Genomic DNA, 14656 nt, shown 5'->3' with positions numbered 1-14656 from the left:
ATGTTGGGATGATGGGAGGAAGGAGAGGGTGAAATGCATGGAGAGAGTAACATGGAAACTTACAATAGCATATGTAAAACTGCTAACCAATGGGAATTTGCTGTATGACTCAGGGAACACCAAGTGGCTCTGTAACAACTTAGAGGGGTGGGATGGGGCAGGTGATGGGAGGGAGGTTCAAGTAGGAGGAGACATAGGTAAACGTATGACTGATTCATGTTGATGTTTTGTAGGAACCAACACAATACTGTAAAGAAGTTATCTTTCAATTTAAAAATAGATAAATTAAAAAAACAAACAGGTGGTTTCTATTGGGTGGGGGGGAGGGGGAGAGGCATGTTATGGGGATGGGAGTAAGAAATACAGACTGTGCTGCGTGTGCTGTGCTAAGTTGCTTCAGTCCTGTCCGACTTTTTGTGACTCTTTGGACTGCACCCTGCCAGGCTCTTCTGCCCATGGAATTCTCTAGGAAAGGATACTGGAGTGGGTTGCCATGTCCTCCTCCAGAAGATCTCCCCAAGGCAGGGACCAAACCTGTATCTCTTATGTCTCTTGCATTAGCAGGCAGGTTCTTTACCACTAGCATCACAAAGATATATTGCATAAAATTGGGAAGTATATCTATTATCTTGCAATAACTCTTAATGGAATACAATCTATAAAAATACTGAATCACTATGCTGTTCACTTGACATTAATAAAATATTTAAAATCAACTACACTTTAATATAATATCTATTTCTGCTTTATTGACTATGCCAAAGCCTTTGACTGTGTGGATCACAATAAACTGTGGAAAATTCTGAAAGAGATGGGAATACCAGACCACCTGACCTGCCTCTTGAGAAACCTGTATGCAGGTCAGGAAGCAACAGTGAGAACTTGACATGGAACAACAGACTGGTTCCAAATAGGAAAAGGAGTGTGTCACCTTGCTTATATTGTCACCCTGCTTATTTAAATTCTATGCAGAGTACATCATGCAAAATTCTGGGCTGGATGAAGCACAAGCTGGAATCAAGATTGCTGGGAGAAGTAGCAATAACCTCAGATATGCAGATAACACCACCCTTATGGAAGAAAGGGAAGACGAACTAAAGAGCCTGTTGATGAAAGTGAAAGAGGAAAAGTGAAAAAGTTGGCTTAAAGCTCAATATTCAGAAATCAAAGATCATGGCATCCAGTCCCATCACTTCATGGCAAATAGATGGGGAAACAGTGGAAACAATGTCAGACTTTATTTTCTTGGGCTCCAGAATCACTGCAGATGGTGATTGCAGCCATGAAATTTAAAGATGCTTGCTCCTTGGAAGGAAAATTATGAAGAACTTAGACAGCATATTAAAAAGCAGACACATTCCTTTGCCAACCAAAGTCCGTGTAGTCAAAGCTATGATTTTTCCAGATTTTTCCAGTGAGAGTTGGACTATAAATAAAGCTAAGTGCCAAAGAATTGATGCTTTTGAACTGTGGCATTGGAGAAGACTCTTGAGAGTCCCTTGGACTGCAAGGAGATCCAACCCATCCATTCTAGAGGAAATCAGTTCTGAGTGTTCATTGAAAGGACTGATGTTAAAGCTGAAACTCCAATACTTTTTTTTAAAATTTTATTTTATTTTTAAACTTTACAAAATTGTATTAGTTTTGCCAAATATCAAAATGAATCCACCACAGGTATACATGTGTTCCCCATCCTGAACCTTCCACCCTCCTCCCTCCCCATACCATCCCTCTGGGCCGTCCCAGTGCACTAGCCCCAAGCATCCAGTATCGTGCATCGAACCTGGATACTTTGTCTACCTCATGTGAAGAGCTGACTCATTTGAAAAGATCCTGAGGCTGGGGAAGATTGAAGGCGGGAAGAGAAGAGGATGATAGAGGATGAGATGGCTGGATGGCATCACCAACTCAATGGACATGGGTTTGGGTGAACTCCAGGAGTTGGTGATGGACAAGGAGGCCTGGCGTGCTGCAGTCCCTGGGGTCGCAAAGAGTCGGACACGACTGAGTGACTGAACTGAACTGATACTTTAATAAAAAATATATTGTGATTCCCCTTAAAGTTTGTTATTAAATAAACACAATGGTTTTTCTTAATAAATATGAATTTTTACCTTATTGCAACCTGACCTTAAGCAATAAATCAAACAGTAAGTATAGAGGATCTACTATGGGCTGGCTACTAACTTTATGGATAAAGGCGGTAAGGACATGATATTGGAGGCAAAACAACTTAGCAATTTAATCCTAAAATGTAGATATGAAGGTCTATTTGAACTATTGAAAATTTGATAGTGAATTACATATTATATAAGATTTAACTCTGTACTTTAGGAAGGCATTGTGCTGTTAAGACAACTGAAGGGAGAATAAAATGAATGATTTGTTTTTTAAGAAGCTTGATTAACATCTCTACTTATAAAATGTGCCAAGGACCCCAATGTGAGGCCCTTAGAACATCAGAAAGTGGTAACACACTGCCATGGAAAGTCAGAATAGTATATTATATCTGAGGAAGACAAGATTTCCATGAGGGATTTTTGACCCCCCCCTTTTTTTTTTAATACATGAACCAATTGGTCCCTTGCTAGTAGGTAAAATAGCAACAATTATAGTAGTACCACCAATATATATCAAAGGAATGCTAGATTGCTAGAGCTGGGAAACACCTTTGGCATCATTTATACCAGGGATTTTGAAATGTATTTTTTTTTAATTTTAAATTTTATTTTATTTTTAAACTTTACAAATTGTGTTATGAGACCATTTTTCTCACCTTTCTTTAAAACAAGAAGTTCCATGGCAACCCAATGTAGAAAAAGAATTTTTGTGATTGAAGGATGTTCAGTGGAGCAAGGGGAGGGTGAAGTGGGGAATCCTACCTGCTAGTTCCCTGGTAACCTTTCAGCCCAGCAAGGGGATATAGGACCACTCATGAGGTCTTTCTTTCTGGATCCTGAAAAATGCACTTATTTTTGCACTGTATTTTGGGGGTGGGAGGGTCATTTCTTTTCTAACTCTTTCCCTGGTTCATTTCTGATTGGATAAATAATTTTTCCTCCCTTACCGAGTTTTTTCACCTATAATATGGAGATAATTATCATCTCCTGATTTGATCATTAAATTGCTGAATGAATGAATTCCTGGAGATAGATGGGCTAAAATGAAGTCTATCTATTTAGACTATAAATTGTACTCAAAATGAGAATGACCTAGACTGAAATGACTTTTCCATTTACTTATTATGTGACATTGGGAGGATTCATAATCTCTCGGAATTGGAGTACCTGCCTCATTTTAAAAAAAGAGAGTGGCAATGATTTTTTACAAAGTTATGACTATGATATGAATCATGTATATAAAAACATAATACAGTGCCTGGTCCATAATAAACGGTCAGTAAAACATAATGGTTAAGATTATAACCTGTCCTTAGGCTCAAATACGAGCTATACTTCTCATTGGCTATTGTAATATTGCACAACTTAAAGAATTCTGGGGTTACTGGCGGTTCTTGATACATGCGTAGCACTTTTTCAAATTTAGATGTATCAGTTCAGTTCAGTAGCTCAGTCATGTTCGACTCTTTGTGATCCGATGGATGCCTGGCTTCCCTGTCCATCACCAACTCCTGGAGCTTACTCAAACTCATATCCATGGAGTCGGTGATGCCATCCAACCATCTCATCCTCTGTTGTCCTCTTCTCCTCCTGTCTTCAATCTTTCCCAGCATCAGGGTCTTTTCAAATGAGTCAGTTTTTCGCATCAGGTGGCCAAAGTATCGGAGTTTCAACTCCAGCATCAGTCTTTCCAATGAATATTCAGGACTGATTTCCTCTAGGATGGACTGGGTGGATCTCCTTGCAGTCCAAGTGACTCTCAAGAGTCTTCTCCAATGCCATAGTACAAAAACATCAATTCTTTGGCCCTCAGCTTTCTTTATAGTTTAACTCTCACATCCATACGTGACTACTGGAAGAAAATATAGATGTATATGTGGGAGCATTTAGTCTTGGGAGCAGGTGTGTCGGCATACTTACTCAAATTCATCAGTCAACAATATGTTTACTGGTGAGGACTTTTTAGGACACAGAAATTTGCATTCTGTGTACTCTGGGGAATGTTGCTGACTTCTCTGCTCTGTGTGCTCACTGCCTTCCATAACTGTTAGGCAAACAAACTTTGATTTATCCAAATGTTCTCAGTTTCTGATCTCTTCATAAAGCCTAGCCTACCACTGACATTTGTCTGTAAATTGTCATTTGTCTATACACTTATCATTCCAGGGGCTTTCCTTTGTTTTTATCTTGTGTTCAGTCTCCTGTTTCCCAGTTTTCGTATTTTGCTCTCTTTTCTTATTTTACTCTTTTGTTTCACTTAAGGACGTTCTCTAGCAACTTCTGAGAAAAAGTGCATGGTAGGTAAATTTTTAAATACCTTGTAGGTCTGAAATGTCTTTACTCTCAAACCACGTATTTTGAATGGGTATAGAATTCTGAATGAATAGTAATTTTCCATCACAGTTCTGAGAGCATTGTTTAATTTTCTTGTAGCTTTCAGGTTGTTATTGAGAAGGTTGATAGCATTATAATTTGTTATTTATTGTAACAAATTGCTTTTTCTCTAGAAGATTTCATGATGATGTATGTGTCTTGGAGCAGATAAATATTTTTTATTCATTATTCTGTGCCCTTCATGGACTTTTCAATATGGAAACTTATGTTCTTCAATTCTAAGAACATCTCCTGTATTATTTCTTGAAGAATTTCTGCACTTTTATGTTCACTGTTCTTTCTTTTTGGAATTCATTGTCACTCTTTTACTTTCTTAGAAATTTCACAAACTCTGACTTCCAAGCTCTTATTGAATTTTAAATATACATTTTGATGTCTTTAATTCCCAAGACCTCTATGTTGTCCTCCAGTTCTTCCTTCTCTTCCTTTCTGCATCCCCTTTTTCTTTATTCCTTTGTTTCCTCCTCCCGTCCTCTCTTATTGTGATTCCTATCTCCTTCTTTTCTTCCTTCCTTCCTTCCATTTCCTTGTCTTATTTTATGAATGCAATATTTTATCTTATGTTTAGGTGGAAAATAGTTTTCTTTTGTTATATTTTGCTCCCTACGTGGTCTCTGTTTACTCAAAATTCCTTTTTAAATGTACTTTTTGCTTTGATCTCTGACTTCCCTGTCTGATGTCTGATAATCTCTTATTTTGAGGCACATACAGGCACTTAACTTTATTGTGCTTCACAGAAATAGTGTTTTCTACAAATTGAAGGTTTGTGGCAAATCAGCATTGAGGAAGACTATCAGTGCCATTTTTCCAAAAGCATTTGCTCACTTCATGTCTCTGCATTACATTTTGGTCATTCTCATAGTATTTCAAGCTTTTACATTATTATTATATTTTTTATGGTGATCTCTGATCAGTGTTCTTTGATGTTGTAACTATCATAAAAGGATTATAACTTTCTGAAGGTTCAGATGATGATTAGCATTTTCAGCAATAAAATACTGTTCGGTTCAGTACAGTTCAGTCGCTCAGTCGTGTCCAACTCTTTGCGACCCCATGAACTGCAGCATGCCAGGCCTCCCTGTCCATCACCAACTCCCGGAGTCCACCCAAACCCATGTCCATCGAGTCAGTGATGCCATCCAACCATCTCATCCTCTGTCGTCCCCTTCTTCTCCTGCCCTCAATGTTTCCCAGCATCAGGGTCTTTTCCAATGAGTCAGCTCTTCACATCAGGTGGCCAAAGTATTGGAGCTTCAGCTTCAACATTAGTCCTTCCAATGAACATCTAGGACTGATCTCCTTTAGGATGGACTGTTTGGATCTCCTTGCAGTCCAAGAGACTCTCAAGACTCTTCTCCAACACCACAGTTCAAAAGCATCAATTCTTCGGTGCTCAGTTTTCTTCACAGTCCAACTCTCACATCCATACATGACCACTGGAAAAACCATAGCCTTGACTAGATGGACCTTTGTTGGCAAATGTCTCTGCTTTTGAATATGCTATCTAGGTTGGTCATAACTTTCCTTCCCAGGAGTAAGTGTCTTTTAATATCATGGCTGCAATCACCATCTGCAGTGATTTTGGAGCCCAGAAAAATAAAGTCAGCCACTGTTTCCCCATCGACTTGCCATGAAGTGATGGGACCAGATGCCATGATCTTTGTTTTCTGAATGTTGAGCTTTAAGCCAACTTTTTCACTCTCCTCTTTCACTTTTATCAAGAAGCTCTTTAGTTCTTCTTCCCTTTCTGTCATAAGTGTGGTGTCATCTGCATATCTCAGGTTATTGATATTTCTCCTGGCAATCTTGATTCCAGTTTGTGCTTCCTCCAGCCCAGCATTTCTCATGATGTACTCTGCATATAAGTTAATTAAGGTATGTACATTATGTTTCTAGACACAATGCTGTTGCATACTTAATAGGCTATAGTACAGCATAACAATAATTTTCATATGCACTGAGAAACAAAAAACATTTATGTGACTCATTTTATCACAGTATTCATTTTGTTTGGGGGTTTGGAACTGAACCACTGAAGTATGCCTGTCAATGCTGATGCAATTCCTATGTTCATGGGCAGTTTTGCAAAGTTTGGTTTTCCCATTTGATTGAGGTTGGTGATAATTGAGGATGGGTCATTTCACTGAGGAATCACTAAGTCTATTACCTAAGGAGTGTGTCATAACACTCTGTTTTCAGAATGTTCCTCACCCCTGCCTCCACCAGCAATTGTCTCTGAGTACAAATCCTTCCAAATCCCCTCTCTTCTGAAAGTCATTCTCTTGTTTTCTCCTGCAACGGGGAGGTACAGTTGTCTGGCTAAGAAATGAAGATCTCAAAAGTTAATGGTTTTTTTTTACCACAGATTTCATGTCAACTTACTTCTCAAAGGCCCTTTGCCACCTTTCATGTTAGTCGTTTCTTCATCAAATTTGGGATTGTTGAGCAAATTGTGTACTCCAAGAACAGCTGAAAAACAATAATAATCTGTAAATAAAACTTCAGTTTGAGAAAGCTAAAAAAAAAATTAATGGTTTTTGTAAACAAAATTTCAAGATATTTTCCTATTTGATCCTAGCCAGAAACAGAGTTGGGCCATAAACAAGACTGAGCGCCTTGATGCTTTTGAACTGTGGTGCTAGAGAAGAGTCTTGAGAGTCCCTTGGACTGCAAGGAGATCAAATCAGTCAATCCTAGAGGAAATCAACCCTGAATATTCATTGGAAGGACTGATGCTAAAGCTGAAGCTCTAATACTTTGGCCACCTGATGCAAAGAGCTGATGCACTGGAAAAGATGCTGGGAAAGATTGACAGAGGATGAGTTGGTTGGATGACATCACTGACTCAATGGACATGAGCTTGAGCAAACTCTGGGAGATAGTGAAGGACAGGGAAGGATAGTGAAGGATAGGGAAGGACATGGCTTGCTGTGGTCCATGGGATCACAAAAGGTTGGACATGACTGAGCAACTGAACAACTTCTTTTCAGAGGTGTATGGTGTATCAAATCCCTGAGGCATTTCAGGGTTCTGTGGTACAACTGGCTTGCTTCTTGTCTCTTCCCCTGAAGCTTTTTATATTTCAACTTTCTCTGATCTGCCTCATCAGTAACTCAGCCATTTTTTTGGCAGTTCCCAAAATCTTGGTGGCATCTCTTTTCTGCTGTTGTTTGCTCTGTTGCACTCCTCAACTTTGTGGGTTTACATTTCATATTACCTTAGTGCCATTTTAGAGCGGTTTGAGGAGCATATATAAAAGAATGTGTTTAATCTGCCATGCTTAATCAAGAGCCTTTAAAAATTCCATTTTAAAAGAAGTATGCATGTATTATAAATAAAAGTGTCTTCATCAAACTTGTTAGCAGAGGTCATCTCTTGGTGCTGCAATTATAGATAGTTTTTCTTTACTTAATTTTTCAAAATTATCTGTAGCAAGATACTTAGTAACTAAAGAAAGATCATTCAAGTAAAATGATATTATTGGGTTGGCCAAAAAGTTCATTTGGATTTTTGCATAAGATGGCATGGGAAAATCCAAACAAACTTTTTGGACAGCCCAATATATAGCTGTTTCAGGGAAAGCATTTTATATTAGTTTCAAATCCAATAATTAGTTGAACTATATGAAACTTTTTTTTTTTCAAATAAAACAAGGGTTGAATAGCAGCAGTTTCATGTGGTTCAATCTAAACTGTCTAATATAACACAGACCTTAGAGGTGATAGTCTGGAAAATGGAGTCATTGTCTAGATAGGCTAGACTCAAAGCCAAGAGAGTGTAAACCATTTTTGACTGCTAGTTTCACCCCATAACCACTGCATGTACTGTTTTCCAAGGATCATTCTTTACTGGGCATACTGGTTGAAGATATTTGTGTGTTAACCTAGTTTTTAGGAGCACACTGATTTGGATGTAATGGATAAGAAAAATAACACTCTTTATTTCTTTTCTTCCTTGTGGGTACACTTCATACATCTCTGTATTGTAGTTCCCAGGGTATATGACTGCAGTCATGAAATTAAAAGATGTTTGCTCCTTGGAAGAAAAGCTATGACAAACCTAGACAGCATATTAAAAAGCAGAGACATTCCTTTGCCAACAAAGGTCTGTAATAGTCAAAGCTATGGTTTTTCCAGTAGTCATGTATGGATGTGAGAGTTGGATCATAAAGAAGGCCGAGCATCAAAGAATTGATGCTTTCAAACTGTGGTGTTGGAGAAGACTTTTGAGAGTCCCTTGGACTGCAAGGAGATCCACCCAGTCCATCCTAGAGGAAATCAGTCCTGAGTGTTCATTGGAAGGACTGAAGGTGAAGCTGAAACTCCAATACTTTGGCCACCTGATGTGAAGAGCTGACTCATTTGAAAAGATCCTGATGCTGGGGAAGATTGAAGGCAGGAGGAGAAGGGGACGACAGAGGATGAGATGCTGGATGGCATCACCGACTCAATGCACATGAGTTTGGGCAAGTTCCGGGAGATGGTGAAGGACAGGGAAAACTGTATGCTGCAGTCCATGGGGTCAGAAAGAGTTGGACACAATGGGGTGACAGGACAACAACATGCCTTTTCTCTCTTTTAGATTGTTACATACTTTGACGGTAGGGATCCTCATCCTACTGGCATTTATGGACCTTTTGAGGAAACGTTATTCAGCATATCACACAGGGTTTTCTTCTAAAAACTCATAGGAGAAGTTTCCCTTGGGCAAATGGCTTGTTTTTTATTTTAGGAACACAGTGCAATGTATGTCAGATTGTATTTCCCCCTGCTTGTACTGGCTGCTAGGAAGATCAGAGCCACACTTGTGCCATAGTTTTAAATAGTTTCTTCTTGAAATCTTTGCTTAGAAGTCTTGTCATCTTTGAACTAGTTTCTTATTGCTGCTATAACAGTTACCATATACTTAATGACTTAAAGTAACACAAATTTATTATCTTACAGTTTTGGAGGTCAGGAGTCTTAAATCAGCTTCACTAGACTAAAATCCAGGTATTGGTGAGAGTTCTTTCTGGAGGCTGTTGGGGAAATGGGGAAAATCCATTTCCTTTTCTTTTTACAACTTGCTTGGCTTGTGACCCCTGCCTCCATTTTCAAAGCCAGCAGCTCAGTAAGATACCCTTCTCTCTGACCTCTGCTTCTGTGCCTACATATTTTTTCTCTGACTCTGATCCTTTTGTTTCCTTCTTATGAAGACCCTTGTGATTACCTTGAACCTACCTAGATAATCCAGGATAATCCCCCCATCTCAAATTTTTAACTGAGTCATATCTGTAAAGCCTCCTCCCCCCCACCAATTAGTTTTTAGAACAGTTTTAGGCTTATAGGAATACTGAGCAGAAAGTACTGAGATTTCTCATATACTTTCTAACTTTATACATGCATAGCCTCCCCAGCTGTCAATATTCTGGGCCAGAGTCACACTGATGAACCTATGCTGACAAATCGTTATCACCCAAAGTCCATCATTTACATTCTGGTATTGTACCCTTTTGGTGATGTATGTCCTATGGGTTTGGATAAGTATATAATGACAGGTGTTCATTACTATGAAATCACACAGAGTGTTTTCACTGCTTTAAAATTCCTTTATGAGATGGTAACGATAACCCTGTATGCGAGACAGCAAAAGAGACACAGATGTATAGAACAGTCTTTTGGACTCTGTGGGAGAGGACGAGGGTGGGATGATTTGGAAGAATGGCATTGAAACGTGTATATTATCATATGTGAAATGAATCACCAGTCCAGATTCAATGCAGGATACAGGATGCTCAGGGCTGGTGCACTGGGATGACCCAGAGGGATGGGATGGGGAGGGAGGTGGGAGGTGGGATTTAGGATGGGGAACACGTGTACACCCATGGAGGATTCATGTCAATGTATGGCAAAACCAATACAATATTGTAAAGTTTAAAAAAAAAAGAACTTAAAAAAAATAAAATTCCTCTATGTTCTGTCTATTCATCCCTCTTTCTCCCAGTCCCTGGCAACAACTGTTTTTTTTATTGTCTCCATGCTGCTGCTGCTGCTGCTAAGTCACTTCAGTCGTGTCTGACTCCGTGAGACCCCATAGACGGCAGCCCATCCGGCTCCACTGTCCCTGGGATTCTCCAGGCAAGAACACTGGACTGGGTTGCCATTTCCTTCTCCAATGCATGAAAATGAAAAGTGAAACTGAAGTCGCTCAGTTGTGTCCGACTCTAGCGACCCCATGGACTGCAGCCCACCAGGCTCCTCCATCCATGGGATTTTCCAGGCAAGAGTACTGGAGTGGGGTGCCATTACCTTCTCCAATTGTCTCCATAGTTTTGTGTTTTTCAGAATGTCATATAGTTGGAATTACACAATATGTAGCCTTTTGGGATTGGCTTTTTTCACTTAACAATATACATTTAAATTTCCTCCATGTATTTTCATGGCTTGATAGCTCATTTCTTTTTAGCACTGAATAATCATTGTTGGGTGTACCATTTATTAACCCTTTCAATTATAGAACAACTTCCTGGTTGCTTCCAAGTTTTGTCAATTATAAACAAAGCTGCTGTTAACATCTGTGTGCAGGTTTTTTTGTGGACGTAAGTTTTCAACTTATTTGCGTAGCACCGTGGATTGTTAGATCATGTGGTAAGAGTATGTCCAGTTTTGTAAGCAACCATCAAACTGTCTTCTGAAGTGGCTGTATCATTTTGCATACCCACCAGCAATGAACGAGAACTCCTATTGCTCAGCCACCTCATTAGCCTTTGATGTTGTCAGTGTTTTGTTCCTGCTAATGGGCACATAATGGTAACTTGTTATTGGTTTAACCTGCTTTTCCATGATGACATACAATGTTGAGCAGCAAAGTTCTTTTTTATCATATGTGAGGTACCATATTCACAGGTTCTGGGGGTTAGGGCATGGGCATATTATTCAGACTTATTCACAATTATTATTCACAATTTTCTCAATATTAATTACATGAAAATGAAAATTTTGATTCCTCAAACTAAAGCCGTACCTCTGCAGACTCCTCTCCCTGCATCCTTCCCCATCTCAGTAAATGGCCCTCTTACCTGCTAGCCATTCACCACAGACACTTGATTCCTCACTCCCTCCCTCCCTCACCCCACACCCAGTCCCTCTGAGGTTCTGCCGTATCTATTTCTAAAATGAATCTAGAGTCCAACCACCTGTCTTTGTGGCCACTGCCACCACCCTAGGATAAGCCACCACCATCTCTTGCCTGAACCACTATAACAACCCTCTAATTTTCCTCTTTTCTTCAATTCTTGACTTTTACTACTCTATTCTCTATAAGTTGTCCAGATTTAAAAAAGCACAAAGCAAAACATAGTATCTTCCTGCTTTAATACACACTAATAGTTTTGTATCTCATGTGGAATAAAATCCAAATTCCTTTTTAAGATTTATAAGGCCCCTCTTAAAGCACATCTCACTCTGATCTCTGTACCACCATGTTCTAGCCATACTGGCCTCCTCATGGTTCTTTAACTGGCCCAAGCTCCACTTCTCATATATGCCTCCTCTGCCTGAAACTCTTCCTCCAACTCTTCTCTAACTAAATCCTTGTCATCTTTTTTGTTCTCACCTGAAATGTCTCCTCCTCAGAGGAGACTCTCCATACAACCCCACCTAATTAGGATCCTCCCCACCCTGCCTTATACACATTTTTCTTGACCATCTCACCCCTTAACATAGTCTTCATATACTTATCAGTACTGGTAATTACTCAGTTCAGTTCCGTTCAGTTGCTCAGTCGTGTCCAACTCTTTGTGACCCCACAGACTGCAGCACACCAGGCCTCCCTGTCCATTAGCAACTGCCAGAGTTTACTCAAACTCATGTCCATTGAGTTGGTGATGCCATCCAACCATCTCATCCTCTGTCGTCCCCTTCTCTTCCTGCCTTCAATCTTTCCCAGCCTCAGGGTCTTTTCAAATGAGTCAGTTCTTCGCATCAGGTGGCCAAAGTATTGGAGTTTCAGCTTCAGCATCAATCCTTCCAATGAATATTCAGGACTGATTTCCTTTAGGATGGACTGGGTGGATCTCCTTGCAGTCCAAGGGACTCTCAAGAGTCTTCTCCAACACTACAATTCAAAAGCATCAATTCTTCAGTGCTCAGCTTTCTTTATATTCCAACTGTCACATCCATACACGACTACTGGAAAAACCACAATCTTGATTATATGGATCTTTGTTGGCAAAGTAATGTCTCTGCTTTTTAATAATCTGTCTAGGTTGGTCATAAATTTTCTGCCAAGGAGTAAATGTCTCAGTTGTTTATATTATTCATCTTCTCTGTCAGACTTTTAATTCCATGAAGGCAGGGCCATTTCTGTTTCATTCATTGTTGGATGTAAGGCTTCATCAGTATCTGGCACTTAGTAGGCACAGCATACTGTTTGAATACCATCCTTACTCTGACTTTATCTTATGTTTTTGCTTTTATTTTTCTTTTGTTTTCATTTTCTACAGCTTTCTGTTGTAGCAAGAGGAAAACCCACAAGTGTCAGGATCTACTCGCAGGTGGGGAGGTAGCGCTGTCTCTGCCCTCCCCATGTATACTGTGTGCACTGTGTGTCGTGGGTAAAAGAAGTGTTTTCTACCAGTAGTATCTCCTCAGGGAAAGTGAGGATTCACCTCAGAATGCCAGATAGGCCACAAACCATTGAAGGGGAAAGCCAGAATGCCTTTCTGGATTTAAGATTACAACTGCACAATAAGGTAAAAAGCTTATTTTTCAATCACTGGGGACAGAGTGTTTCCTTAGATTAATATGGTGCTAGAAGGATTTTTTCTCCTCCTGGCTAGGATTGGAAATCAGAAATATTCGGGCTGTGGATACTAGGGAGGAGGAGCAAGGTTCAGAGCTCTTCTGCTTGTGGGAGGCAATGAGGGACCTTGAGATGAGCAGGAGACTACACCTTGAGAGGTCTGTAGGATCCTTCAGGAGAGAGATGGCCAGTAGGGGATATCCTGGGAGAATGAAGTCCTTAGCTCTTTTCTCCTGATTTCTGACCCTGGAGTGGATGGCACACAGAGCATCTTCCTTTCTTCTGTGGTACAGTTGTCATATTCCTTGGCACAATGCCCTTGGCCTTCCATATATTCTATTCTATTCAGAGCCAGTGGTTTGGTTCTCAACTGTGTCAGGAAATCCTGTATTGGCATCAAGGTTTTCGATCCTTCTTTTTCCCTATAGATACCACAAGCCATGATTTATACACAAATGTGATTTGCCTGATTGTTACAGTCTGGGCCCACAACAATTTTAATTAACTGGAAAATGGTCCTCAATACACCGATTAGACCTCTTCAGGTACAGCAAGATAAAAGCCTGATAATTTGGATGGAGTACCCTTCTTAAATATCTACTCTATACACAGCAGCCAATGGGAAAGCCAGGCTTTCTCCCACCTGATCCTGTGAGTAATCAAGAGAGGGCTTTTTCTTCCCCACCTCTCCCCTCCCACCCACCCCCAACTAAAGCTTAACAGGTTGGTGGTATAATTTGTAGACTTTCAGGGTGTCATGCTAGGAGCTTAGGCAAGAGACTAGGCATCTCTTCCCCAGCTTCCCAGGCACTGTCCAGCTGGATTTGAAAAGCAGGCAAGTGACAGGAGGAAAGAGGTGGAAGCCGGCAAAGTAACTACCGTTTCTCAGCAAAGTTTGAGAGGGGCCTGTGGCCATGAGTGAGTTGGACACTCAGAAGACCTGTGATGGAACTGTTTCTCGTCTGCTCAATGTGGTGGAAAGTGAGCTTCAGGCAGGGAGGGAAAAAGGCGACCCTACAGAGAAGCAACTTCAGATCATTCTGGAGGATGCCCCTCTCTGGCAGAGGTTCAAGGAAGTCACTAACGAAATGATCGTGACCAAGAACGGCAGGTGAGATTATCTGTGGCTCTACTTGGGCTGGCGGGGCTTGGCAAGGGAGGCAAGGCCCCTCGAACATAGAAAAGGCTACAGCTCTTCACTCAGAGGTAGCGGGGTCTGATTAAACACTCCCGAGGACAGTCTCCTACGGCTTTCCCCCAGCCAACTTAATTAATTTCTCTGAGATCGTTAGAGAAGTGGAGGATGAAGCCACCTGTTTTGCCTGCATTTTAAATGAAGAAATACTTTGAAATTACTGTAA

General features: G+C 40.3%; 1 protein-coding gene across 6 annotated transcripts in view; it reads left to right on the top strand.

Annotated features, from left to right (window-relative positions):
- The first annotated feature begins 337 nt into the window (after positions 1-337).
- The window catches only part of TBX19 (T-box transcription factor 19), a 40013-nt gene continuing 25694 nt past the window's right edge, over positions 338-14656 (top strand). For 3 of the 6 annotated variants that reach the window (XM_010802707.4, XM_010802705.4, XM_010802708.4), the window contains exon 1: positions 338-14406. In XM_010802707.4, the coding sequence (XP_010801009.1) occupies positions 14210-14406 (197 nt within the window). In that variant the 5' untranslated portion in view covers positions 338-14209. 6 annotated transcript variants of the gene reach the window in all.

The sequence above is a fragment of the Bos taurus genome, chromosome 3 (genome assembly GCF_002263795.3).
Source record: "Bos taurus isolate L1 Dominette 01449 registration number 42190680 breed Hereford chromosome 3, ARS-UCD2.0, whole genome shotgun sequence".
Classification (NCBI taxonomy): domain Eukaryota; kingdom Metazoa; phylum Chordata; class Mammalia; order Artiodactyla; family Bovidae; genus Bos; species Bos taurus.
The sequence above is the reverse complement of the archived record's forward strand: the minus strand, read 5'-3'. Positions and strand labels throughout refer to the sequence as shown.